The sequence below is a fragment of the Stegostoma tigrinum genome, chromosome 46, assembly GCF_030684315.1.
Source record: "Stegostoma tigrinum isolate sSteTig4 chromosome 46, sSteTig4.hap1, whole genome shotgun sequence".
NCBI classification, from domain to species: Eukaryota; Metazoa; Chordata; class Chondrichthyes; order Orectolobiformes; family Stegostomatidae; genus Stegostoma; species Stegostoma tigrinum.
Genome location: NC_081399.1, coordinates 323,539 through 349,611, shown reverse-complemented (window position 1 = coordinate 349,611; position 26,073 = coordinate 323,539). Strand labels below are relative to the sequence as shown.

The 26,073-nt window shown below is 52.5% G+C and overlaps 1 protein-coding gene across 3 annotated transcripts; it reads right to left on the bottom strand.

Moving 5' to 3' along the window:
* Positions 1-67: 67 nt before the first annotated feature.
* On the bottom strand, positions 68-25,058 carry LOC125449643 (matrix metalloproteinase-17-like). Of its 3 annotated transcripts, none has more exons than XM_048525495.2 (10): positions 24,509-25,054; positions 23,459-23,591; positions 18,349-18,472; positions 14,516-14,799; positions 13,775-13,951; positions 11,338-11,428; positions 10,859-10,941; positions 8,663-8,815; positions 8,081-8,338; positions 68-1,482 (listed from the first exon to the last, which is right to left on the bottom strand). In XM_048525495.2, the coding sequence occupies exons 1-10, from the start codon at positions 24,632-24,634 to the stop codon at positions 1,154-1,156; spliced, it is 1,758 nt and encodes a 585-aa protein (XP_048381452.1). In that variant the 5' UTR covers positions 24,635-25,054; the 3' UTR covers positions 68-1,153. The 3 variants fall into 3 exon arrangements, with proteins under 3 accessions (XP_048381452.1, XP_048381451.1, XP_059498808.1); XM_048525494.2 differs by having other exon boundaries at positions 10,859-10,944; positions 24,509-25,053; XM_059642825.1 differs by having other exon boundaries at positions 1,369-1,482; positions 8,571-8,815; positions 10,859-10,944; positions 24,509-25,058.
* Between the last annotated feature and the right edge of the window lie 1,015 nt (positions 25,059-26,073).

Sequence of the window (26,073 nt, the reverse complement as noted above, 5' to 3'; positions counted from 1 at the left end):
TCTGACAGTGTGGGAGTGGGCTGTTTGACAGTTCCATGTTGTACATATTCACATACACATCACAAACAGGGCACAGCGTTTATTGACTGTTTCTAGTTGTCCCTTGAGAAGGTGGGGGAGAAGTATTTCCTTCAACCATGTGGAGGGTGCCGCCTAAGGATCTTTTGGTGAATTTCTGCCTGTTTGATTGGGGACAGTGTAGAGGGAGCTTTACTCTGCATCTTACTCCATGCTGTCCCTGGGAGGGTTTGATAGGGGACAGTGTAAAGGGAGCTTTACTCTGTATCTAACCCCATGCTGTCCCTCTCTCTGGGAGGGTTTGATGGGGGACAGTGTGGAGGGAGCTTTACTCTGTATCTAGCCCCGTGCTGCCCCTATCCGTGCTGTAGTACTAAATGACGGTAAACCAGTGTGAATGTGGGAATTTCTGGACGAAGATCAGAGCGATCAGATATAGTTTACTGGCCGAATGAATCCGTGCCGTGCCGAAACGATGGGGTTGTGTTTATCGTTCGAACATTCCACAGCTGCTTGACTTTGGAAGATATTCCCATTTAATCCCACACACTCAGAAAAGTTTCGGGACAATGTGGCTGAAATAACTGCACTGAGGCTGGTACCCTGTCACCAAGTTCCCCCTTTATTTGCACATGGAGAGTCATCGACACTGATCCAGCTCCCTCAGGGCCAGCTCTCAGCCAATAGAACCTGTTTACATCTGTCAGCCAGGGCTCCATGATTGGACCAGGCTAACAGCCCCAATCAGGATTTAGGAGGACACCACCCCCCACCCCTCCCCACCCCAACCACCCCGATGGAGGACCTGATTCCTGTCAGTCAGATGGGTGTATCAGCAAAGCACGGCCTGGCCCCTTCCAGCGTGGCACCCTCATCCTGTTTCTGTCTTGTGCTACAGTCTCCTTGGTCATGGGGCACAGCAAGATCCCACAGCTGGTCAGGGTGAGTGGATGAGTGCATGTGAGCGGGGGAGGAGAGGGTGATTGAGGAGAGCAAGAGCTCTCTAGGAGGGGACAGGGAGGGTGACGTCGGGGGGAGAGGCAAGGTGACAGCGGAGGGGAGAGAGGGCATGGAGAGAGGGAAGGTGACGTCGGGGGGAGAGAGGCCATGGGGGGAGAGGAGCCTGCCCTGCCAGTTATGTGTGGAGCACTGTCCACGTGGCGATGCTGTCTGACAGCTCCAGGAACACAGCGGCCTGCAGGACCAGGACCAGGCCTCTGTTGCCCAGTCTCTGGCCTCCACTCCCACATTCACAGACAGCCACATTCTCCACATGCTCCCCTGAATCATGGAGCACAGAGCCTGCCTGTGGAGGCCGTGCCTGCTCCCGGACACTCTGTCCCTTTCCCATCCCCTCACAGCCCAGCCAGAGGTCAGCGAAGGGACAAGGGTATTCTGGTGTGAGGAGGCTTCCTCCCATTTCATATCGCCAGCATTCCTGAGCACGGAGAAAATACACAGCTCCTGTGGGAAAATCAGACAGAAGGACTGATCAGGAACCAGAGAACTGTACAGGAACAGGCTCTTTGGCCCATTGTGTCATCTGCCAGCACATCCTTTTGTTCCTGTGCCTCTATAAATGCATCTTAAACATTACCATCATATCTGCTTCTCCCACCTCCCCCGGGAAGTACATTCCAGATCCCAATCACCCTCCCGGTCCTTTAATCATTCCCCACCTCACCTTAAATCCATGTCCCCTGGTATTTGACATTCCCACCCGATCCAAGGCCCTCTCCACTTTATATAACTCTCTCAGGCTGCCTGTCAGCCCCTGACCCTCTCGTGAAAACAATCCAAGTCTGTCCAATCTTTCCTTGTAGCTCATACCCTCCCATCCAGGCAGCATCCTGCTAAACCTCTCCTGCACCCTCTCCAAAGCCCCCACATCCTTCCTGTAGTGTGGGCACCAGAACTTAAACACAGTATTCCCTGGATATCACCTGGCTCTCCGAGAATGACTCTCACCAGAGACCTCACTTTGGGGAAAGCAGATGAGAGGTAAATCATCGCGATGGTACGTGTGATGATGGTAAGCCCTGCAGACGGTTATAGACAGGTTAGGCAAGTGCGTAAAAACAGATGGAATATTAATGTTGGGAGGTGCAAGGAAATGTACAAAGGAGCTGGATATTATTTACATGGAGAAAGACTGCAGAAAGCTTAGAAAAGCAGGAATTTGGGAATCCTGCTGCATGAATCACAGTTCGCTGGAGAATAGGGAAAGTGCATGGAATGTTCGTCTTTATTCCAAAGGAGATGGAGTTGAAAAGTGGGAGGTGCTGCTATAGCCGTACACATTACTCTGCAGCTGGAATACTGCATCTAAGGGGAGGTAGACTGGACATTGTCCAGAGAAGATTCACTCAGCTGATGGAGGGACTGTCAAGTGAGGAGATGTGGAGTGGATTGGGCTGCCATTCATCAGAGTTTTGAAGCAGGAGAGGCGATTTTATTGAAAGCTATGAGACGTTTCAGGGACAGTAAGGCGGGAAGGTTTTCTGGAGGCTTTACACTGCGTTTTCCGGAGGATTTTCTGAAGGATTGTTGGCCTGCCTTTCCAGACGACCCCCTTATAGCTGGGTGGAAGGACCTTTTCCAGTCGGTATAACTTAAGGAAAGGGCACTGACCCCAAGCGAGTTACGTCCAGGTCTATCAGCCCTGAGAGAGCACACATTTTGACTTCAGCACAAGAATTGTTACTCTGCCCTCGTGTCATAACGTGAATAAAGTGAAATTCTATAAAGTGGGGTTGGTGTAGCAAGCTACATGCTTACAAAACCTGTTTAGATGTTTGCACCAGCCTCCATAAACGTTACCATTAAAATGAAACTAAATTCAAAGCTGTAAACTTTTACAGTGGGCACATTCCATAAAATGAAAACCTGTCAGTAGACAAGATAATCCCATGTGGGGACTGGGCCTTTTCCACCTTTTCCTCATCAGGCAATTTGCTCATTTCCAGGGATGAGCCCAGTAAACCTTTCCCGAGCTGCTTCCCAACACATTGCCCTCCCTCTGTCAGCACAGTGCACAGCTCCCTGTACATGGTATGCCAGCTGCAGCCTCACCATTGCCCTGTGTAACTAACACCTTAACTCCCCGAATCAATCCCGCCCCCCCCCCGCCTCACAATAAACCATCAGATTCTTCTCTCCATGTTAACAGGCTCCCCCCGACACCGTGACCTGTAATGAGAGATTTTATCCACTGCCTTCTGGAAATCAAGATGCAATATATCCCTTTACCTAAGCACTCGACACTTCATCCAACTGGAGGATGTGGGTACAGTTCCAACAATTAAAGGGCATTAGGGACAGGTTTGGAGTGATATGGGCCAAACACAGGCAAATGGGATCAGAGATAGTAGGGGCTGCAGATGCTGGAGAATCTGAGATAACAAGGTGTGGAGCTGGATGAACACAGCAGGCCAGGCAGCATCAGAGGAGCAGGAAAACTGACATTTCGAGTCAGGGCCCTTCCTCAGAAATGGGATTAGTTTAGTTTGGGAATCTTGATCAGTGTGCACATTTGGACCAGAGGGTCTGTCTCTGTGCTGTATGACTCTGCAATAAATTAGTTCAACACGATTTCGCATTGACAAGCCCATTTGGCTCCCTGATAGCCTTGAACTTATCTAAGTGACCTGTTACCATGTTTGTAACAATAGCCTCAACTATTTTCCCTGTGATGAATGTTAACTGACTATAGTCACCAGCATTCTGCCCGCTCCCCCCTTTCTGAATAAAGGGTTTACTTTCGTAAATTTCCGACCTGAAGGAACTGTTTCCAATTCAAATGGGTTTTGGAAAATTAAAACCAACACATCAACTATTTAACATGCGAACATCTTTTCAGAACTTAGGGTGAAACCCAACAGAACCTGGGGATTGGTCAACTCACACTGCCACACATTTACTTTCCTAGGAATTATCACTTTCTTGCATTCCTCCCTCCCTTCCATTTCCTGATTTATTTCCGCTTCTGGAATGTTCCTCATAATCTCCGTGGACGTAAAATGCACAGAAACATAGGAGATAGAAAGCAGGAGGAGACCATTCAGCCCCTTCGAGCCTGCTGTGTCATTCTTCACGATTATGGCTGATTGTCCAATTTGCTTATCCACTGTCATCTCTTTAAGTAACTCTCCCCAATCTATCAAGGCCAACTCACACCTCAAATCCCCGTAGTTTCCTTCATTAAGGTTCAGCACCCTGGTCTTCAAATCACCAGCCTCACTCTCCATGTTGGGACAAAATTCCATCACGTTATAGTTTCTCATCTCCAAGGGGTCTTGCACAGCTAGACTGCCAATGTTTCCCTTCTCATTATGTTGCATCCAGTCTAAAATATTGGTCAAGAGAATCATCCCATATAAACTCCCGAGATTCCTCCTCTACATCTATTATGATTTGCTCAATCTGTGTGCAGATTAAAATCACCTATGATTACTGACATCCCTTATCACATGCATCTGTAATTTCCTGTTTAATGCCACTCCCAACATCACCACTGCAGTTTGGGGGTCTATATATGACACCCACTTTGCCCCTTGGCATTTCTGAGCTCTTCCCTTACAGACTCCACATTGTCAGAGCTAATATCCTTTCTCACTATTGTGTTAATTTCTTCCTTAACCAACAATGCCACTCCACCACCTTTTCCTTTTTGCCTGTACTTCCTAAATACTGAATACCCTGGGACATTCCGTTCCCATTCCCTGGTCTCCCTGCAGCCATGCTCCGTAATCCCAATTATATCGTGCCTGTTTACATCAATCTGTGCAATTAGTTCATCTACTTTATTGCAGATGCTCCGCACATTAAGGCACAAAGCCTTTAAGCTTATCCTTTTAACAGTGTCTGTTTCCTTCTCATTTTTCTCAATAGCCCCTGTTTGAATACCTGATTAATTCATTCACCAATTCCTCATTTTCCATTGTTAATTCCCCGACTCACTTCCCACAGAAACCACACTCACTTTGCTCACAATTTCTGACATAATTTCAGAAGCTCTTACTGTCTGGTTTTATGTTGTTGACTAGCTGTCTTTCGTAGTTTATTTTTTCCAGCCTTATTAAACTTTTCAGATCAACCATTCCTTTCTCTTTCTTCTGCCCCTGCTGCCCAATGCTTTACCATCGACAATACCTTAAATGTTCCTGGTTAGAAAAGATGTGGAGGTGCTAGTGTTGGACTGGGGTGGACAAAGTCAGAAGTCACACGACACCACGTTATAGTGCAGAGATAGTAAGAACTGCGGAGTCAGAAGTAACACAGTGTGGAGCTATAGGAACACAGCAGGCCAGGCAACGTCAGCTCCTTTCATCCCCACTTCCTTGACCTGTTTATCTTCTCTCCCACCTATCTGCCCCTCCAACCTCACTGACCAACCCCCACCACTGCCTAGCTGCACCCACCTATCACCATCCCACAAACCTGCCTCAGCCCCAAGCCTTGAGGGTGGCATGGTGGCTCAGTGGTTAGCACTGCAGCCTCACAGCGCCAGGGATCTGGGTTCGAATCCAGCCTCAGGTGACTGTGCAAACTCCACACAGACATTCTCCCCGTGTCTGCGTGGGTTTCCACCGGGTGCTCCGGTTTCCTCCCACAGTCCAAAGATGTGCAGGCTTGGTGGATCGGCCGTGTTAAATTGCCCGTAGTGTTCAGGGGTGTGTGGGCTATAGGGGGATGGGTCTGGGTGGGATGCCCCAAGGGGCGGTGTGGACTCATTGGGCTGAAGGGCCTGTTTCCACTCTGTAGGAAATCTAATCCAATCTTCTGTCTCTCTATTTATTTCGCAGCTTCCTTCCCCCTCCCCCATTTCCGAAGAAGCGTTCTGACCCGAAACGTCAGCTTTCCTGCTCCTCTGATGCTGCTCGGCCTGCTGTGTTCATCCAGCAGCTTTCCTGTTCCTCTGATGCTGCTTGTCCTGCTGTGTTCATCCAGCAGCTTTCCTGCTCCTCTGATGCTGCTCGGCCTGCTGTGTTCATCCAGCAGCTTTCCTGCTCCTCTGATGCTGCTCGGCCTGCTGTGTTCATCCAGCAGCTTTCCTGCTCCTCTGATGCTGCTTGTCCTGCTATGTTCATCCAGCAGCTTTCCTGCTCCTCTGATGCTGCTTGTCCTGCTGTGTTCATCCAGCAGCTTTCCTGCTCCTCTGATGCTGCTTGTCCTGCTGTGTTCATCCAGCAGCTTTCCTGCTCCTCTGATGCTGCTTGTCCTGCTGTGTTCATCCAGCAGCTTTCCTGCTCCTCTGATGCTGCTTGTCCTGCTATGTTCATCCAGCAGCTTTCCTGCTCCTCTGATGCTGCTTGTCCTGCTGTGTTCATCCAGCAGCTTTCCTGCTCCTCTGATGCTGCTTGTCCTGCTGTGTTCATCCAGCAGCTTTCCTGCTCCTCTGATGCTGCTTGTCCTGCTGTGTTCATCCAGCAGCTTTCCTGCTCCTCTGATGCTGCTTGTCCTGCTGTGTTCATCCAGCAGCTTTCCTGCTCCTCTGATGCTGCTTGTCCTGCTGTGTTCATCCAGCAGCTTTCCTGCTCCTCTGATGCTGCTTGTCCTGCTGTGTTCATCCAGCAGCTTTCCTGCTCCTCTGATGCTGCTTGTCCTGCTATGTTCATCCAGCAGCTTTCCTGCTCCTCTGATGCTGCTTGTCCTGCTGTGTTCATCCAGCAGCTTTCCTGCTCCTCTGATGCTGCCTGGCCTGCTGTGCCCATAAGACAGGAGTGGAGGTAAGGTCATTCGGCCCATCAAGTGCACTCTGCCATTTAAACCATGGCTCACAGACCTTTCAACTCCACTTCCCTGCACTCTCCCCGTAGCCCTTAATTCCTTGTAAGATCAAGAATTTGTCGATCTCTGCGCTGAAGGCATCCAACGTCCCAGCCTCCACTGCACTCCATGGCAATGAATTCCACAAGCCCACCACACTCTGGCTGAAGAAATGTCGTCCCATTTCCATTTTAAATTTACACCCTCTAATTCTAAGGCTGTGCCCACGGGTCCTAGTCTCCCCGCCTAACAGAAACAATTTTCCAGCGTCCACCCCTTCTAAACCATACATTTATCTTGTAAGTTTCTATTAGATCTTCCCTCAACCTTCTAAAGTCTAATGAATACAATCCCAGGATCCTTGGCCGTTCATCATATGTTAAACCTACCATTCCAGGGATCATCCGTGTGAATGTCCACTGGACACGCTCCAGGGCCAGTACGTCCTTCCTGAGGTGTGGGGCCCAAAATTGGGTGCAGTATTCCAAATGGGGCCTAACTAGCAGCTTTCCTGCTCCTCTGATGCTGCCTGGTCTGCTGTGGGTATCCAGCAGCTTTCCTGCTCTTCTAATGCTGCCTGGCCTGCTGTGTTCATCCAGCTTCACACCTTGTTATACCAGGTTATAGTCCAACAGGTTTATTTGAAAACAAAGATGACAGGCTTCACCTGGTGTAGGAGCTTGTGAGATCAAATAAACCTCGGGGACTATAACCTGATGATGTGTGACCCCGGACTTTATTCCTGGTTAAACACAGGTGGTGGGTCTTTCCTTTAGAATTTCTTACTCTTGTTCAAATGTATCTGTGTTTTCTGAAATATTCTGCTCAATATTTGCCTTTGTATCTGTATTGACAAATCCTTTAAGTTAATCTTCCTGTCCACTATTGCTCATCTGTCATCCACACATTGTCCTGATTTAAGTTTACAACGCTAGTCTCTGACCTACACCTCTCTCCCTCAAACTGAATGAAAAATTCAGTTGTATCACTTTCACCAGAGGTTGAGTGAATGAGGAATGGTGGGGTTGCGGGGGGCGGGGGGGGGATGGGGGGTGTGGTGGTGAAGGGGGGTGGTCGGGGTGGTGGGAGAAGGTTGGGAGCAAGGAAGAGTTGGACAATTAGAGGGAGGAAGGAAGTGAGGGTATAATGGGAGGAGGGAATGAGAGTAGGAGGGAGTGAGGGACATAGTGAATGAGTAATGCAGGGAGTGAAGGAAGGAGAGAGTGAGTGAATGAGTGAGAAAGATGCTGAGGGATGAGGGGAATGATGAGAGAAGATGAAGGGTGCATCTCACCATCCTTCCAGCTCAGGGCACTGTCAATCCTTTGAGGGATCTCAGCCCAGGGGCGGAATTCCGAGGGGGAGTTGGGATCCAGTTTCTCTTCCCTCTCATCGTAAATCCACATGAAGCCATTCCTGAAGAAATAGGTTTTCCCATCAAAATTCCCAGAGAAGACTGCGTCGATCCCACTGACGGAGAGCCCAAAGTCGGATATGGGTCGGGGGTACCCCTCCTGTAACACATTATCCTGAAAGAGCCAGTACTGGGCACCTGCATGTGGGGGAGAGGCAGAAATCAAGCCCCAGGCTCAAACTCCATGCTGGGCCAGAGATCCCAGAGGATAGGCTGCACACCCTGACATAGGCCCAGACACAGAAACCGACACAGGTATGGACTCAGATACAAATGCAGATGCAGACCAGACACATACGAAGACACAGAGACAGAGCCAGGCCTAGATGCAGAGCCAGATACAAACCTAGACACAGGCACAAACACTTACCCAGATAAGACAGACACTGACCCAGAGACAGACACTGACCCAGACCCCGACTTTATGACCTGACCCCTGACCCAAGGCTTCGAGCCCACCACCTCTGAAGAAGATGATCTTGTGGTCAGACTGCCGCTCATACACAGCGTCTACGTGTTCCAGGTTGCTCGGGAAACCCCACCAGAAGCGGCTGATGCGAGTAGGCCGTAAGGAAGTCAGGTGTCCAGAGAGACTGAGACGCCAGAAAAAACGGCCTGAGAGAGAAAACAGAAGGTCAGAGGTCATAGGGAACCAGCAAAGGCTAGTGCAACTCAGGGATTCAAAGGTGGTCCCAGCCTGGGCCTAGGCTGGGGATCACAGCTTGGGCCTAGACTGGGGAACACAGCCTGGGCCTAGACTAGGGATTACAATCTGACCTAGACTGAGGATCACAGCTTGGGCCTAGACTGGAGATTACAATCTGACCTAGACTGGGGATCACAGCCTGCGTCTAGACTGAGGATCACAGCTTGGGCCTAGACTGGGGATCAGAGCCTGGGCCTGGACAGGGGATCACAGCCTGGGCCTAGAGTGGGGATCACAGCCTGGAGCTTGACTAAGGATCAGAGCCCGTGACTAGACTGGGAGAAGAGCATGGGGCCAGAGCTTGGGTCTAGATTGGAGTCGAGCCTGACCTAGACTGTGGATCACAGCCTGGATGTGGACTGGGACAGAGCCTGGGACTAGATTGCGGATACAGTCAGGGCCTGGACTGGGAGAAGAGCCTTGGAATAGACTGGGGATGAGAGCCTGGAACTAGACTGGGAATAAACCCTGGTACTGTGGTCAGAGAAAGGGATTTGAGGATGAGACTAAACTGGTACAATTGGAGCATGTGGTATTTACATTCTGTTAATAAGTCTGGAATTGAAAGCTCATCTCAGTGATGATCTCCCTGGAAGCGTGATCAATTGTTGTAAAAACCCATCTCGTTCACTAATGTTCATCAGAGAATGAAACTACCATCCTTACCTGGTCTGGCCTACATGTGACTCCAGACTCACAGCAATGTGGTGGGCTGTAAACTGCTCTCTGGGCAGTTGGGGGCGGACAATAACTTTAGGCCCAGCCAGCAACACCCTGACCTGGTAAAAGAATAATAAAACAAGCAGAGAGCAGCAGACGTTAATGGTTTCATGGCCTGTATTTGATAATGGAGAAGCTGCCTCTGAAATTTGCTGCAGAAACATGGAATGTTTTGAAGGCAGACCAGCAGGTCCTCGATAACAGGCCATTGAGAGATCATAGTGACCATTGGAGATGTTTTTAACAAGGTCTTGAGAGAATCTTGGGTGAAAACAGCCCAATTTGCAGTGGAACCCACTGGGTTGTGTTTGTACAGGTACTGGATGGGAGGCTTCCTGTTTCATTATCATTTCCCCAAGCACTCAGCAGTGTCTCTGAAAGGCCTTTACAACCTCAGGTGTAAGGGGTTTGAGTTGTGTTTGGGCACTACTCAAGTCGGATGTGGCCCCAGGCCTGGGCCAAAGCCTGAAACCTGAGCCTGGGCCTATCTGGAGGATGGAGCTCTCTGGGCCTGACCTTATGGAACACAGCCTAGAGTCTGGGCCAGGGCCCGAGTCTGGGCTTTGACGAGAGGAAAATGGGCCTAGGCAGCATACATAGGCGTGCTTAAGTTGGGCTAACATTAGGCCTAGACTGGGGACTAAAGCTTAGCCTAGGCTGGGGTCTGAGGTTGGGTCTAAGCAGAGACTTGACGCTGGGTCTAGGTTGGGGTCTGAGGCTGGGCCTAGGTTGGGGCTTGAGGCAGGGCCTAGGTTGGGGCCTGAGGCTGAGTCTTGGTCAGGGTCTGAGGCTGGATCTAGGTTGGGGCTTGAGGCTGGGTCCAGGTCAGGGCCTGAGGCTTGGTCTAGGCCGGGATCTGAGGCTGGGTCCAGGTCAGGGCCTCAGGCTGGGTCTTGGTCAGGGCCTGAGGCTGGGCCTAGTCTGGAGACTGAGGCTGGGTTTCAGTTAAGGCCAGAATCTGGCCCTAAGATGAGATTAGAACCTTAGCCTAGCCTAGGACAGGACCAGGCTTTGATACAGAGTAGGCCTCCCCTGCTCAGCCACAGGCCATGTGGGCTCTGAGGGTGTTTAGGGATGACTGTGGTGCCTCCTGAGTAGAATAGCATGCAGACCGGTGCATGATGAGGATCAGGCTGGATGTGAGTCCTGGAAAAAGATTGCACCCACCTGTGCTGGTCTCTGCTGGGAAGATCCCAGTGGCTGGTGGTACTGAGGTCAAATGTCCAGCCTACCTTTGAAGAAGAACGTCTCGCCCCGGATCTGAGCTGAAGCATCGAAGGAGGTCTGACAGCGATCGGGGAGGTCGCCTCTGCCTCTGCTAGGGGTCCGGGGGTGAATGGGGGGATGGAGACGAGGGTTGGGAATGTGAGAGAGGGAGAGATGAAGAGACTGGGGTCATTAACTGGTCCTCATGCCCCCATCATGGCCCCAATTATCTCCTACCACTCCCCACCCCACTCCAACCACAGCCTCGCCACCTGCACTGGGTCAGAAACCTGCCAGTCCTTTGTGGGATCTTGCTGTGCAGTAATGCTTCCTTCAGGAGAGCGATGAGAGGATAGAGCTGCACAAGGGGCCCAGAGGGATTCTGTGTTGATGTCGTCCGGCATTGGGGTACGGGGCTTCCGCGGTCCATTGTAACCCAGAGCTCCCACCCCACTTCCCGTCAGTCCTGATGGGGCACTTGGGGAGGGGTGGGGCAGAGCCTTACCTGAGAGATGGGCCGTCGCCCCCAGACTCGGGGGGCAATGGTGTCAGGCTAAACCCCTCCGGACCGCCGTCTTCCAGCTGCTCCCTGGGACCTGGCCAGAAACAAACAGAGGTAAACACCATGATGATCTGGGATATGGTGAGCCACAGATTCGTTCCTGAGCAGAAAGAGGCCATTCAGCCCGTCGAACCCACAACAACTCTTCAAAAGAGCATCATCACATATGGTGAACCTCCTGCCTTTTCCCCATCTCCCTCCACTCCCATTTCTCCCCAGATAACCACCCAATGTCCCTCTGGAATACCCCAATTGAATGTGCCTCCCCAACATTTTCAGGCAGTGCACTCCAGACCCTAACCACTCGCTGTGTGAAAGGCTTTTGCCTCACACCACCCTCACTTTGTTGTACATCAGTTTCAATCTCTTCCCCTCTCTCATTCTTGTTCCTTTTCCAAGTGAGAGCAACTTCTCCCTCTCTCTATTCTGGCTAGCCCACGCTTTTGAAAACGTTGGAAATTTTTTGAATGCATTATAGCACTTTCTCCAGTGTTTAAAGGGACAGAATTCATGCCAACACACACGAGGGGGTCAATGTCACCATCAAATTAACATGGGTGGCCAGGGACCGGGGCCCACCAGTCAGGAGACAATCAGCAGCCTGCTTCCTGACCTGCTCGCCACCATCACAGCACCGTAACATCACTATAACCTTACTGTGTCCTCACCATATCCTACCGTAACCTCACTGTGAACTCAATGTAACCTCACCGTAACATCACCATAACCTCACTGTATCCTTACCATATCCTACCGTAACCTCACTGTAACCTCACCATAGCCTCACTGTACCCTCACCATAGCCTACCATAGCCTCACTGTACCCTCACCATAACCTCACTGTAACCTCACCATACCATCAACGTAAACTCATCGTACCATCACTGTAACCTCACCATAACCTAACTGTACCCTCACTGTAACCTACCGTAATCTCACCGTAACATCACCGTAAACTCACCATAACCTCAACAAAACCTCACCATAATCTCACCTTAACCTCACTGTAACCTCAGCGTAACGTCACCGTAACCTCTGTGTGTCTTCAACTTCCTTCACTTTCATTTATTCGTGTAATGTAATGTGAGTGTGGCTGTCTGGGCCCAGCATTTATTGCCCCGTCCCTAGTTGCCCCCCTTGAGAAGGTTGGGCTGAGCTGCCTTCTTGAACCCCTACAGTCCATGTGCTGTGGGTTGACCCACAATGTCCCTCAGGGAGGGAATTCCAGGGATTCTGACCCAGCGACACTGAAGGAACGGGGATATATTTCCAAGTCAGGATGGGGAGGGGCTCGGAGGGGAACTTGCAGGGGCTGGTGCTCCCATGTACCTGCTGCCCCTTGTCCTTCTGGATGGAAGTGGGTCGTGGGTTTGGAAGGTGCTGCCTGAGGATCTTTGGTGAATTTCTGCATCTTGTAGATGGTACACACTGCTGTGACTGAGCGTCGGTGGGGGGAGGGAGTGGGATGTTTGTGGATGTGGTGCCAATCGAGCGGGGGCTGCTTTGTCCTGGATGGTGTCGAGCTTCTTGAGTTGTTGGAGCTGCCCCCATCCAGGGGCAAGTGGGGAGTATCCCATCACCCTCCTGCCTTGTGCCTTGTAGATGGTGGGACAGGATTTGTGGGGGACACAGGACGGGAGTTATTTGCTGCAGGATTCTCAGCCTCTGACCTGCTCTTGTAGCCGCTGTGTTTATGTGGTGTGTCCCGTTGAGCTTCTGGTCAATGGTAACCCCCAGGATGTGGGTAGTGGGGGATCCAGTGATGGTAACACCATTGAATGTAAAGGGACGATGGTGAGATTGTCTGTTATCGGTGATGGGCACAGCCTGGTACTTGTGTGGCGCGAATGTCACTTGCCACTTGTCAGCCCGAGCCTGGGTATTGTCCAGATTTTGTTGCATGTGAACACGGACTGCTTCAGTACCTGAGGAGTTGCGAATGGTGCTGAAACTTGTGCGATCATCGGCGAACATCCCCACCTCTGACCTTATGATGGAGGGAAGGTCATTAATGAAGCAGCTGAAGGTGGTTGGGCTGAGGACAAACTCCCTCTCTCCCCTCAGTCTCCCGCTGTCTCTCCCTCTCTCCCCCTCTCTCCCCACACTCCCGGTGTCTCTCCCTGTCTCACCTCAGTCTCCCGCTGTCTCTCCCTCTCTCCCCACACTCTCCCGGTGTCTCTCCCTCGCTCCCCTCACTCTCCCGGTGTCTCTCCCTCGCTCCCCTCACTCTCCCGGTGTCTCTCCCTCGCTCCCCTCACTCTCCCGGCGTCGCTCCCTCTCTCCCCTCACTCTCCCGGTGCCTCTCCCAGTGCCTCTCCCTCTCTCCCCTCACTCTCCTCGTGGGAATAAATGTGAGAGTGAGTTCCCCCTCAGTACCTACCATAGAGACGCTGCACCTCCAACTGATCGACAGCCTCCAGGCGGTAATGCAGGGGGTCCCCAACAGGACCCTGGTAGTAGGGGCACATGATGGAGTGACGGGACGCTGAGTGCGAGAGGCCGAGGGCATGGCCAAATTCATGAAGAGCCACTGTGAATAGGTCAGTGCCAAGGTCAACTACACAGGGAGGATCAGAGTGTTAGATACAAAGTAAAGCTTCCTCTACGCTGACCACCTGCTTCCCACCCCCCCACCCCCAATCAAACCCTCCCAGGACAGGGACAGCACGAGGTTGGATACAGAGTAAAGCTTTCTCTACACTGTCCCCATCAAACCGTCCCAGGACAGGGATAGCACGAGTTTGGATACAGAGTAAAGCTTTCTCTACACTGTCCCCATCAAACCCTCCCAGGACAGGGACAGCACGAGGTTGGATACAGGGTAAAGCTTTCTCTACACTGTCCCCCCGCTAATCAGACACTCCCAGGACAGGTACAGCATTGGGTTAGATACCGAGTAAATCTCCCTCTACACTGTCCCCCCATCAGACACTTCCAGGACAGGGACAGCAGGGGATTAGATACAAAGTAAAGCTCCCTCTACACTGTCCCCATAAAATCCTCCCAGGGACAGGGACAGCACGGGGTTAGATACAGAGTCTCGCTCCCTATTCACTGTCCAGGTGAGTATACCCGGGGACAAGGAGAGACCAGACTGGGAGACCTTCAGGAATATTCTCACCGTGAGACCGGAATGCCCAGGTCTCCGCTCCATCAAAGTGTACCGTGCCGGCCATGACGTTGTTCCCAGGCAGGAAGGCGTGTGCCACCATATGGCCTGTGCCATCAAAGGGGTAACTGTCGCCATGCTCCCCCGTATGGAATGCTATCTGAATGTCCGCTCGCTGGCCCTCCACCTCATGGAACCGCAGTGGGATCACTCCTGCCCAGACCTTGAGGCTGTAGAACATCACTGCTCGGATCGTCTCCCGTGGTAACACAGAGTCCCGGGGATAGCTCTGGATCCTGGTCAACCAGAGAGGGAGCAGGGAAGGGGACAGAGAGAAAGGATATTGGTCAGTGCATTGAGTATAGGGGCTGGGAAGGTCATGGCGTGGCTGTTGGTTAGAGTCACCTTTGGAATACTGTGTTCAATCCTGGTCTCCCTGCTGTAGGAAGGATGGTGTGAAAGTTGGAAGGATTCAGAAAGGATTTAGGAGGAAGTTGGACAGTTTGAGCTACAGGAGGAGGCTGAACGGTCTGGGACTATTTTCCTTGGAGTGTTGGAGGCTGACGGCTGACCTTATAAAATCATGAGGGACGTGGACAGGGTGAACGGGCGGTTTCTCCCCCAGGGTAGGGGAGTCCAAAACTAGAGGGGCATAGGTTTAGGGTGAGAGGAGAAAGATTTAAAAGGGAGGTGAGGGGCAACTTTTTGACACAGATGGTGGTGCGTGTATGGAATGAGCTGCCAGAGGAAGTGGTGGAGGCTGGTACAGTTACAGCATTTAAAAGGCATCTGGATGGGGACATGAATAGGAAGGGTTTAGAGGGATATGGGCCAAATGGTGGAAAAAGGGACCAGATTAATTTAGAATATCTGGTGAGCATGGAAGGGTTGGACCAAAGGGTCTGTTTCCATGCTGTACAGCTCTATGACTCTATCTGTCGCAGAGAGAAAGAGAGAGGGAGAGGAGAGAGATGGCCGGGGAAGAGAGAAGGAGGAAAGAAGTGGGAAGCGGAGACAGACAGTGAGAGAAAAGGAAGGAGAGACAGGGGAAAGGAAGACAGATGGAGGGAGTGAGAGAAGGTGAGGGGGTGTTTGAGTGAATGACAGAAAGAGAGAGGGAGAGTGAGAGGGAGTGAGAGAAGGCGAGGAGGGGTATTTGAATGACAAAGAGAGAAGGAGAGTGAGAGGGAAAGAATGATTGAAGAGAGAAGGGGGAGGGAATGGGAGGGGGAATGGGGGGCAATGACAGAGAGATAGAGAAGGAGGGGAACAGAGAGTGTGGAGAGGGGATAGAGAGAATGGGAGAGGGAGTGAGAGAGGTGGTATGGTGGCTCAGTGGGTTCGCACTGCTGCCTCGCGGCGCCCAGGGCCTGGTTTCGAATCCACCCCGGGTGACTGTCTGTGTGGAGTTTGCGTGTTCTCCCCGTGTTTGTGTGGGTTTCCACCGGGTGCACCGGTTTTCTCCCACAGTCCATGGATGTGCAGGCTAGGTGGATTGGCCATGCTAAATTGTCCCATAGTGTTCAGGGGTGTGTAGATTCAGTGGGTTATAGGGGACGGGTCTGGGTGGGATGCTGAAAGTCGGTGTGGACTTGTTGGGCTGAAGGGCCCATTTCCACACTGTAGGGATTCTATAAATGTTCTCCATGGCCCACTAGGAAAGGATGCAGGCTGATGTTACCCCAAACGGCAGCCTCGTGTATTGGGACAAACCTGTATGGGTATTAGTTTCTGGGACTCCTTATCTAGTTGTATTTGCAGTAGGTGTGACTCATTTCCTGCTTTCTGAAGGACAGCTCCAGGCACACACACCCCACCCCCACCCACATGCACCCTGTGCCTGCTTTGCATATAAAATCTTCACTGCGATTCACAAATGTGAACCGATCTATCAGGCTTCACAATCAGTACGACCGGTGCTGCCCATTCCACACCCTTGGCTGGTTTAATAATTCCCTCACTTCCCAGCCTCCTGGTTTCTGCTTCGACCTTCACCCGTAAGGCACTGGGTGGGCCCTCGCAGGATTGTGGGATTGTTTCCTGCTCCAAATGTGTAAGTTTGCCTTGGCTCCTGCCACAGTCCCTGGACCTTCCTGAAAAGTTTCTGGGTGTTTAGTTCGGACTTCACTCAGGCAGCCATTTCTCAATCGAAAAATGTGCTGAGCAATTTCACCCCCGTCAGGCCTGGACTAGGCCTTTCACTGCAACCAGTGTTAACTGAACCAGCTACTTCTCATAAGAGACTGTTAACAGAACATAGAAATGTCCAGCACAGCACAGGCCCTTCGGCCCACGACCTTTTACCCTAAACCTAAGGCCTATCTAACCTCCACCCCTACTTTATACTATCGTCATAATCTGTAAAGGTTCCCTGGTATCAGTTGTCAGTCTAGCCAAGGCTTTGTGTAAACTTGTGGGTTGGAGTTGAGAGTGAATTTCCTTACAGGCTGGTTCTGCGATCACTGAAACAGACACTCCTGTATTAGCCTCCATTAGAACCGCGTGATCATTTCCCCAAACATTTATTTTGATTGGTTCTGGTTTGGATGTTACCAAACGACTTGACTGCTCCAGGATAGATGTTGGTGGGCTTTATGGGGCATGCACTCTCCTGGATACCAGCCTGTGGGGTCTCTTACATAATTCAGGCCCAGCAGGCTTCTATCGCTGTCCCAAACCTGAATCCCAGCAGCAACTGCAATGGGCTGCCGGCCTGGGCTTTAAGGAACATCTAACTGTTTGGCCAAGGTGTGGCTTTGTTTTGGGGTTTTGCTGTGTGCTGACCTACAGTCCATCTGGTCAGGATACCTCCTGAGTGAGGCTACGCAAATTCCTTCACTCACAAGGCATTCCCCGAGCTCGGTTAGCCTGGTGAGGGTATCCGCTTCTGTCGGAAAATTCTGCCACTCATATGCTTCACTTGCCATGTTTTCTGATGATAAAGCCACTTGTAGCGTCTATTTGAAGCTCAGTTGGGCCTCAGCTAGAAGGTGTTTTGTATTCTGTGAGGTCCATTTGCCTGATATGAATAGATCTTCGTGAGTACTTGCTGTACTTGCACAGTAACTTGCTGTGCATCATGCACTCAGACACCCAGATCCCACTGCAGATCAGAGCTCTGCACCCTCTCCCATTTAGATAATCTGTTCCTTTTTCATTCTTTCTACCCAAATAGACAAATTCCCATTTTCCAACGTTATATCCCATTTCCTGGATCACTCCCCACTCACTGATTCTCTCTCTGTCCCCTTGTAAACACAGCCTCTCCCCCCTCCCCACCACTCAAGTGTAAATGGGGAGAGGATGGGTGAGGACATTAATTTCCATCTGGTAAAGAAACAAGCTACGGCTAGCATTAGGGTCAGAATCAGGGTCAGGGTTAAGGTCAGGGTTAGAGTTAGGGTTTAGTTGACATTAGGTTAGGGGTTAGGGTTAGGGTCAGGATCAGGGTTAGGGATTAGGATTAGTGTCAGGATCAGGGTTGGGGTTAGGGTTTGGATTAGGATCAGGGTTAGGTTAGGATCAGGGTTATGTTAGGATCAGGGTTAGAGTTAGAGTTCAGGTTAGGGGTAGGGTTCGAGTTCGGGTTAGGTTTAGGGATAGGTTTAGGGTTAGGGTTCGGGTTACATTTAGGGTTAGGGTTAGGATCACGATTAGGCGATAGGGTTAGGGTTAGGGTCAGAGTTTGGGTTCGGGTTAGGGTTAGGGTTAAAATTCAGATTAGAATTAGGATCAGGATTAGGTGTTAGGTTTGGGTTGGGTTAAATTCGGAATTGGGGTTAAGCATAGGCTCCTGCTGTTGGGGAATGGTGGTGGTATGGGGATAATTTTGGGTCTGTCCTCACCTCCAGGAGAGATTTCTCTTTGTCCACACTGAGACGGTATTTCTGCGGAATCGTCCTGGTGCTGCTGCTTCACGGTCTGGGATCGAGCACCTTGGGATTCGGGTTAGATTCCACGTGGCTTCATCTATTAGAAAACCAAACTGATTCCTGTCGATCCCAGCTTCCACTGTGACTGCCCCATGGCCGTTGCTCAGGAGAGAGAGAAAGGCAAAGAGCGGGAGGCAGGGATCTCATTCCGAGAGACTGACCATTCCTTCCCACACACACCCACTCACTCCCAAAAACCTACTGTTCCCTAGACCCAGCACAGCTCACCAGGTACAGGGAAACACTCAGCTGGGGATACAGGAAAAACAAGGGAGAGAGAGAGAGGGGAGGGAAACAGAAAGTTAGAGAGAGTGGGAGGAGAGAGAAAGAGGGAGAATGAGAGAAGAGTGGGAGGAGACAGATAGTGACGGTGGCGGGGGGCGGCGCAGAGAGAGAGAGTGAGCGAGAGAGAGAGTGGGAGAGAGAATGGGAGGGGATAGAGAGAGGGAGAATGAGAGGAAAGAGAGAGAGAGAGACTGAGAGAGAGAGAAGTATGCAGATAGGAGGAAAGCAAATAGAGAGAGGAAAGGGAGGAGAAGTGAAGAGGGAGAGAGAAAGAGAGAAGGTACGGAGAAAGTGAGACAGAAGGTGAGGGGAGAAAGTGACGGAAGGCTGGGTGAGCAAAGTGAGAAAGGAAGATGTGTCAGAGAGATAGAGAGAGACAGAGAGAAAGGGAGAGGGTAGAACTAGGAAGAGGTAGGGAAAGACAGAGAAAGGGGGAAAGAGAGAGAAGGGGATGTAGAGAGAGTGTGAGAGGGACAGACTGATTGTAGGAGTGAGAAAGAGAGACTGATGGAGAGAGATGGGGAGGATCGAGTGAGAGAGAAACAGAGTGAGACTGTGAGATCAAGACAGACAGATGGGGGAAACGGGAAACACATAAACAAAGATACAGAGAGAGAGAGACAGAGAGAGTTTATAAGGGAGAGATAAAAAGAGAGAAAACTGGATAAAGACTGAAAGCAATGTGTGAGCATAAGGGTGGGGAGAGAGACTGAGAGAGGGATAGAGTGAGACAGAGAGATAGATAACACAAGACTGAGTAAGAGAATTAGAGACGGGGAAGTGTAGGGGGCTGGAGGGGGTTACAGAGATAGGGAGGGGGCGTAGGGGCTGGAGGGGGTTACAGAGATAGGGAGGGGGTGTAGGGGCTGGAGGGGGTTACAGAGATAGGGAGGGGGTGTAGGGGCTGGAGGGGGTTACAGAGATAGGGAGGGGGCGTAGGGGCTGGAGGGGGTTACAGAGATAGGGAGGGGGTGGAGGGGCTGGAGGGGGTTACAGAGATAGGGAGGGGGCGTAGGGGCTGGAGGGGGTTACAGAGATAGGGAGGGGGTGTAGGGGCTGGAGGGGGTTACAGAGATAGGGAGGGGGTGTAGGGGCTGGAGGGGGTTACAGAGATAGGGAGGGGGTGTAGGGGGCTGGAGGGGGTTACAGAGATAGGGAGGGGGTGTAGGGGCTGGAGGGGGTTACAGAGATAGGGAGGGGGTGTAGGGGCTGGAGGGGGTTACAGAGATAGGGAGGGGGCGTAGGGGCTGGAGAGGGTTACAGAGATAGGGAGGGGGTGTAGAGGCTGGAGGGGGTTACAGAGATAGGGAGGGGGTGTAGGGGCTAAAGGGAGTTACAGAGATAGGGAGGGGGTGTAGGGGCTGGAGGGGGTTACAGAGATAGGGAGGGGGCGTAGGGGCTGGAGAGGGTTACAGAGATAGGGAGGGGGTGTAGAGGCTGGAGGGGGTTACAGAGATAGGGAGGGGCTGTAGGGGCTAAAGGGAGTTACAGAGATAGGGAGGGGGTGTAGGGGCTAAAGGGAGTTACAGAGATAGGGAGGGGGTGTAGGGGCTGGAGGGGGTTACAGAGATAGGGAGGGGGTGTAGGGGCTAAAGGGAGTTACAGAGATAGGGAGGGGGTGTAGGGGCTGGAGGGGGTTACAGAGATAGGGAGGCGGTGTATGGGCTGGAGGAGGTTACAGAGATAGGGAGGGGGTGTAGGGGCTAAAGGGCGTTACAGAGATAGGGAGGGGGTGTAGGGGCTGGAAGGGGTTACAGAGATAGGGAGGGGGTGTAGGTGCTGGATGAGGTTACAGAGATAGGGAGGGGGTGTAGGGGCTGGAGGGGGTTACAGAGATAGGGAGGGGGTGTAGGGGCTGGAGGGGGTTACAGAGATAGGGAGGGGGCGTAGGGGCTGGAGGGGGTTACAGAGATAGGGAGGGGGTGTACGGGCTGGAGGAGGTTACAGAGATAGGGAGGGGGCGTAGGGGCTAAAGGGAGTTACAGAGATAAGGAGGGGGTGTACGGGCTGGAGGAGGTTACAGAGATAGGGATGGGATGTCGGGGCTAGAGGGGGTTACAGAGATAGGGAGGGGGCGTAGGGGCTGGAGGGGGTTACAGAGATAGGGAGGGGGTGTAGGGGCTGAAGGGAGTTACAGAGATAGGGAGGGGTTGTCGGGGCTGGAGGAGGTGACAGAGACAGGGAGAGGGGATGTCGGGGCTGGAGGGGGTTACAGAGATGGGGAGGAGGTGTACGGGCTGGAGGAGGTTACAGAGATAGGGAGGGGGTGTAGGGGCTGGAGGGGGTTACAGAGATAGGGAGGGGGTGTAGGGGCTGGAGGGGGTTACAGAGATAGGGAGGGGGTGTAGGGGCTGGAGAGGGTTACAGAGATAGGGAGGGGGCGTAGGGGCTGAAGGGAGTTACAGAGATAGGGAGGGGGTGTCGGGGCTGGAGGAGGTTACAGAGATAGGGATGGGGTGTACGGGCTGGAGGAGGTTTCAGAGATAGGGAGGGGGTGTAGGGGCTGGAGGGGGTTACAGAGACAGGGAGGGGGCGTAGGGGCTGAAGGGAGTTACAGAGATAGGGAGGGGGCGTAGGGGCTGAAGGGAGTTACAGAGATCGGGAGGGAGTGTCGGGGCTGGAGGAGGTGACAGAGACAGGGAGAGGGGGTGTCGGGGCTGGAGAGGGTTACAGAGATAGGGAGGGGGTGTACGGGCTGGAGGAGGTTACAGAGATAGGGAGGGGGTGAGGGGCCGGATGGGGTTACAGAGATAGGGAGGGGGTTACAGAGATAGGGAGCGGGTGTAGGGGCTGAATGGGGTTACAGAGATAGGGAGGGGATGTACGGGCTGGAGGAGGTTACAGAGATAGGGAAGGAGTGTACGGGCTGGAGGGGGTTACAGAGATAGAAAGGGGGTGTAGGGGCTGGATGGGGTTACAGAGATAGAAAGGGGGTGTGGGGGCTGGATGGGGTTACAGATAGGGAGGGGATGTACGGGCTGTTTGGGGTTACAGAGATAGGGAGGGGGTTTAGGGGCTGGAGGAGGTTACAGAGATGGGAAGGGAGTTTGGGGGCTGGAGGAGGATACAGAGATAGGGAGGGGGTTTACAGGCTGGATGGGGTTACAGAGATAGGGAGGGGGTGTAGGGGCTGGAGGAGGTTACAGAGATAGGGAGGGGGTTTGGGGGCTGGAGGAGGTTACAGAGATAGGGAGGGGGTGTAGGGGCTGGAGGAGGTTACAGAGATGGGGAGGGGGTTTGGGGGCTGGAGGAGGTTACAGAGATAGGGAGGGGGTGTAGGGGCTGGAGGAGGTTACAGAGATGGGGAGGGGGTTTGGGGGCTGGAGGAGGTTACAGAGATAGGGAGGGGGTGTGGGGGCCGGAGGAGCTTACAGAGATAGGGAGGGGGTATAGGGTCTGGAGCAGGTAACTGTGACGAATCACATTGGGAGCGCTGTCTCTGGTCTGTGTGAAATGTTAATGAGGCAGTGTCACCAGGTACAGAGTGCCTGGGGAGCACTGCCTGGTTCAGGACTGGATATATTGGCACATTCACCAGTGGTCTCTCTCTCTCTCTCTCACCCTCTCTCACCCTTTCTCTCTCTCTCTCTCTCTCTTACCCTCTCGCTCTCTCTCTCTGACCCTCTCGCTCTCTCTCTCTCTGTCTCTCACCCTCACTCTCCCTCGCGCTCTCTCTCTCTCTCTCTCACCCTCTCTCCTCTCTCTCTCTCTCTCTCTCCCCCTCGCTCTCTCTTTCTCCCCCCCGCGCTCTCTCTCTCTAACCCTCCACCACCACCCCCCCACCCCCCCACCGCGCACCCCCCCGAACCTCTCTCAGTCTCTGTCTGTCTGGAAGCAACCAGGCCCTGTACTGGCCACTCTGAGCTAACCACCCACCCCCCCACCAACTGTCAGCATGCTCAGGACGGGGCTGACACTATGATGCTCTGTTCCTCTGATCCCTGAGCCACTCAGAGAAAACAGTCTGTGATCACCCCCAGACCAGAATTCAGGACAATGTCCTTCAGGTGGGAGGTGGGGATTCCGCTCCCATCGGAGATATCCTGGTGAAATGGTGGAGAACTGGAGGAGGAGGAGCTTTGTAAAGGCATGATAGAGAGAGAGGGATAGAAGAGAGAGAGAGAGAAAGGAGAAGATGAAGTGGGGGAAACAGGGAGAGGCATGCTGAATGGGAAACCATCCAGCAGTAGATGGGTGAATGGCCTGCCTGTGTGATGGGAAATCTCTGTGTCACTGGAAGCACCATATTGAATAGGAGCCCCATCAGGCAGTAGATGGGAGAATGGCCTGCCTGTGTGATGGGAAATCTCTGTGTCACTGGAAGCACCATGTTGAATAGGAGCCCCATCAGGCAGTAGATGGGAGAATGGCCTGCCTGTGTGATGGGAAATCTCTGCATCACTGGAAGCACCATGTTGAATAGGAGCCCCATCAGGCAGTAGATGGGAGAATGGCCTGCCTGTGTGATGGGAAATCTCTGCATCACTGGAAGCACCATGTTGAATAGGAGCCCCATCAGGCAGTAGATGGGAGAATGGCCTGCCTGTGTGATGGGAAATCTCTGCATCACTGGAAGCACCATGTTGAATAGGAGCCCCATCAGGCAGTAGATGGGAGAATGGCCTGCCTGTGTGATGGGAAATCTCTGTGTCGCTGGGAGAGGCTGACTGAGCCGAGGGATTAATTATCCTGACTGCATTAACAAGGTAACAGGTCCCTCGGAATTCACAAAACATACCCAGGATCCCAGTGACACGGATCCCGGCGAATTCCTGCATCGACTGAATCGCAGAGCTCACTGCTTCCCAAGTCCGTGACTGCCCCGACACCTGGTCCTGAGGAGGGAGGTAACCAAATCTGGACAGCCATGCCTAGCAAAACACATTATCATTACAGTCAGGGGCTGGGAACGAGGCCCATTAACACCATCCCCAATCGCACACAGGGACAGGGACAGCACGGGGTTAGGTACAGGGTAAACCTCCCTCTACACATCCCCCATCGCACACAGGGACAGGGACAGCACGGGGTTAGGTACAGGGTAAACCTCCCTCTACACATCCCCCATCGCACACAGGGACAGGGACAGCACGGGGTTAGGTACAGGGTAAAACTCTCTCTACACCGTCCCCAATCGCACACAGGGACAGGGACAGCACGGGGTTAGGTACAGGGTAAACCTCCCTCTACACATCCCCCATCGCACACAGGGACAGGGACAGCACGGGGTTAGGTACAGGGTAAAACTCTCTCTACACCGTCCCCCATCGCACACAGGGACAGGGACAGCACAGGGTTAGGTACAGGGTAAACCTCCCTCTACACCCTCCCCCATCGCACACAGGGACAGGAACAGCACAGGGTTAGGTACAGGATAAACCTCCCTCTACACGTCCCCCATCGCACACAGGGACAGGGACAGCACGGGGTTAGATACAGGGTAAACCTCCCTCTACACCGTCCCCCATCGCACACAGGGACAGGGACAGCACGGGGTTAGGTACAGGGTAAAACTCTCTCTACACCGTCCCCCATCGCACACAGGGACAGGGACAGCACAGGGTTAGGTACAGGATAAAGCTTCCACTACACCATTCCCCACATTGCACACAGGGACAGGGACAGCACGGGGTTAGATACCGGGTCAAGCTCCCTTTATATCGTCCCCCCATTGCACACAGGGACAGGGACAGGGACAGCATGGGGTTAGGTACAGGGTAAAGCTCCCTCTACACTGTCCGCCATCGTTCCTGTCTCTCTCTCGGGGTGTGCTATATCGGTTACTTACCACAATCTCCTTGTGCTGGTCTCCCTGGGACTCTGGACTGGGACTTGGTGCTGTGGTCTGTACTGAAATCTCCCAGACACTGCTCACTGCCGTCAGGGTCATCACCATCCTCAGTGCGAGCTTCATCTGTCTACACACTCACTCACCCGTCTGCTGTACACTCCTCTTTCACACTATCACTTTATCACCTCGCCTTACTCCTCTTTCACATTACCTTCTTCCTGGCTGCTTCTCCCTCTCCTTTCCCCTTGTTACATTCACTTGCCCTTTCTCTCTTGCTCTCCCTCCTACTCTCCCCCACTCTCTAACAGCTGTCTCCCTCTCTCTCTCTCTCACTCTCTCTCCCCACTTTCTCCCTCTCTCTTTACCTAACTCTTGCTCCCTCCTTCCCTCTCTCTCTCTCCCGTCCTTCTCCCTCCCTCCGTCTCCCTCTCTCACAGCTCCTGCCCTCTGAGGGTCTGTTTGAACCTTCACTCTGTCTGCCTCTTGCTGCGGTTGAGAATCTGTTCTCTGTGCAGCTTCCGGGTGCCTGTCTGAATGGAGGGAGGGATTGACAGTTTGTTGGTGAGACAGCAGGCTGTTGTCTCAGACAGAGGGCTGGGTGTGGGGTGGGGCGGGGGGGGGGGGGGGGGGAGGAGGTGCGAGTCGGTGGTATGGGGGCGTGGGGAAGGGATGGGGCACTGGGCACAAAACTGTTTCATTCATCAATTTCACCAAGAAGCTCAGCAGCAAAGTGGGGTCGGGGGTGTGGTGGGGGTGGGGGGCAGTGGTGGGGAGAGAGGAACATGGATGAAATCATTCATTATGATTGGGCCGGGTACCCTGTCTCCCCCGGCTCTGTGTCTCACCATCTCTGTCGGTCTCTCAGGCTCTCTGTCTCACAGTCTGTCTATCTCTGTGTCTCTCTGTCTCTCTGCCTGTCTGTCTCTCACACATCATCTCAATGTCTCTCTATGTGTCTCTTTACCTGACTATCTTACTTTCTCTGTATCTGTCCATCTGTCTCTCTAACTCTTTCTTTCTCTCCTCTCTGCTGGTGTTCTCTACCTCTGTCCACGTTTTTCTTCTGTTTGCCCATTTCTGTCTTCACTCTCCTTTTCTCTCTCCCTCTCTCTCTCTCTCTGTGTCTTTTTGTCTCCCTTTTTCTGTGTCTGTTTTGTGCCTCTCTTGCTCTCCCTCACTGCTCCTTTCTTTCTCTCTCTCCATGTTTCAGTCTGTATCTCACAGATTATTTCAGTCCCTCACTATCCCTTTCTCTCTGTCAGTAACATTTTCTGTCTCTGTGTGTCTCTCTCTCTCTCTCTGTCTGTCCCTCTTACCTTACCCTCTAAGCCTCTGCTGATTTTACTCACACTCTCTGTCTCTGCCTCAGCTTCAGCTCTTGTGCGTACCCCGTGTGTGTGTCTGTGTGTGTGTGTGTGTGTGTGTGTGTGTGTGTGTGTGTGTGTGTGTGTGTGTGTGTGTGTGTGTGTGTGTGTGTGTCTCAGTGCCGGCTCCTCTCTCTTCACTAAATAAAAACCAAAAGGGGAAGGGTCGCTGGACCTGAAACGTTAACTCTTTCCTTC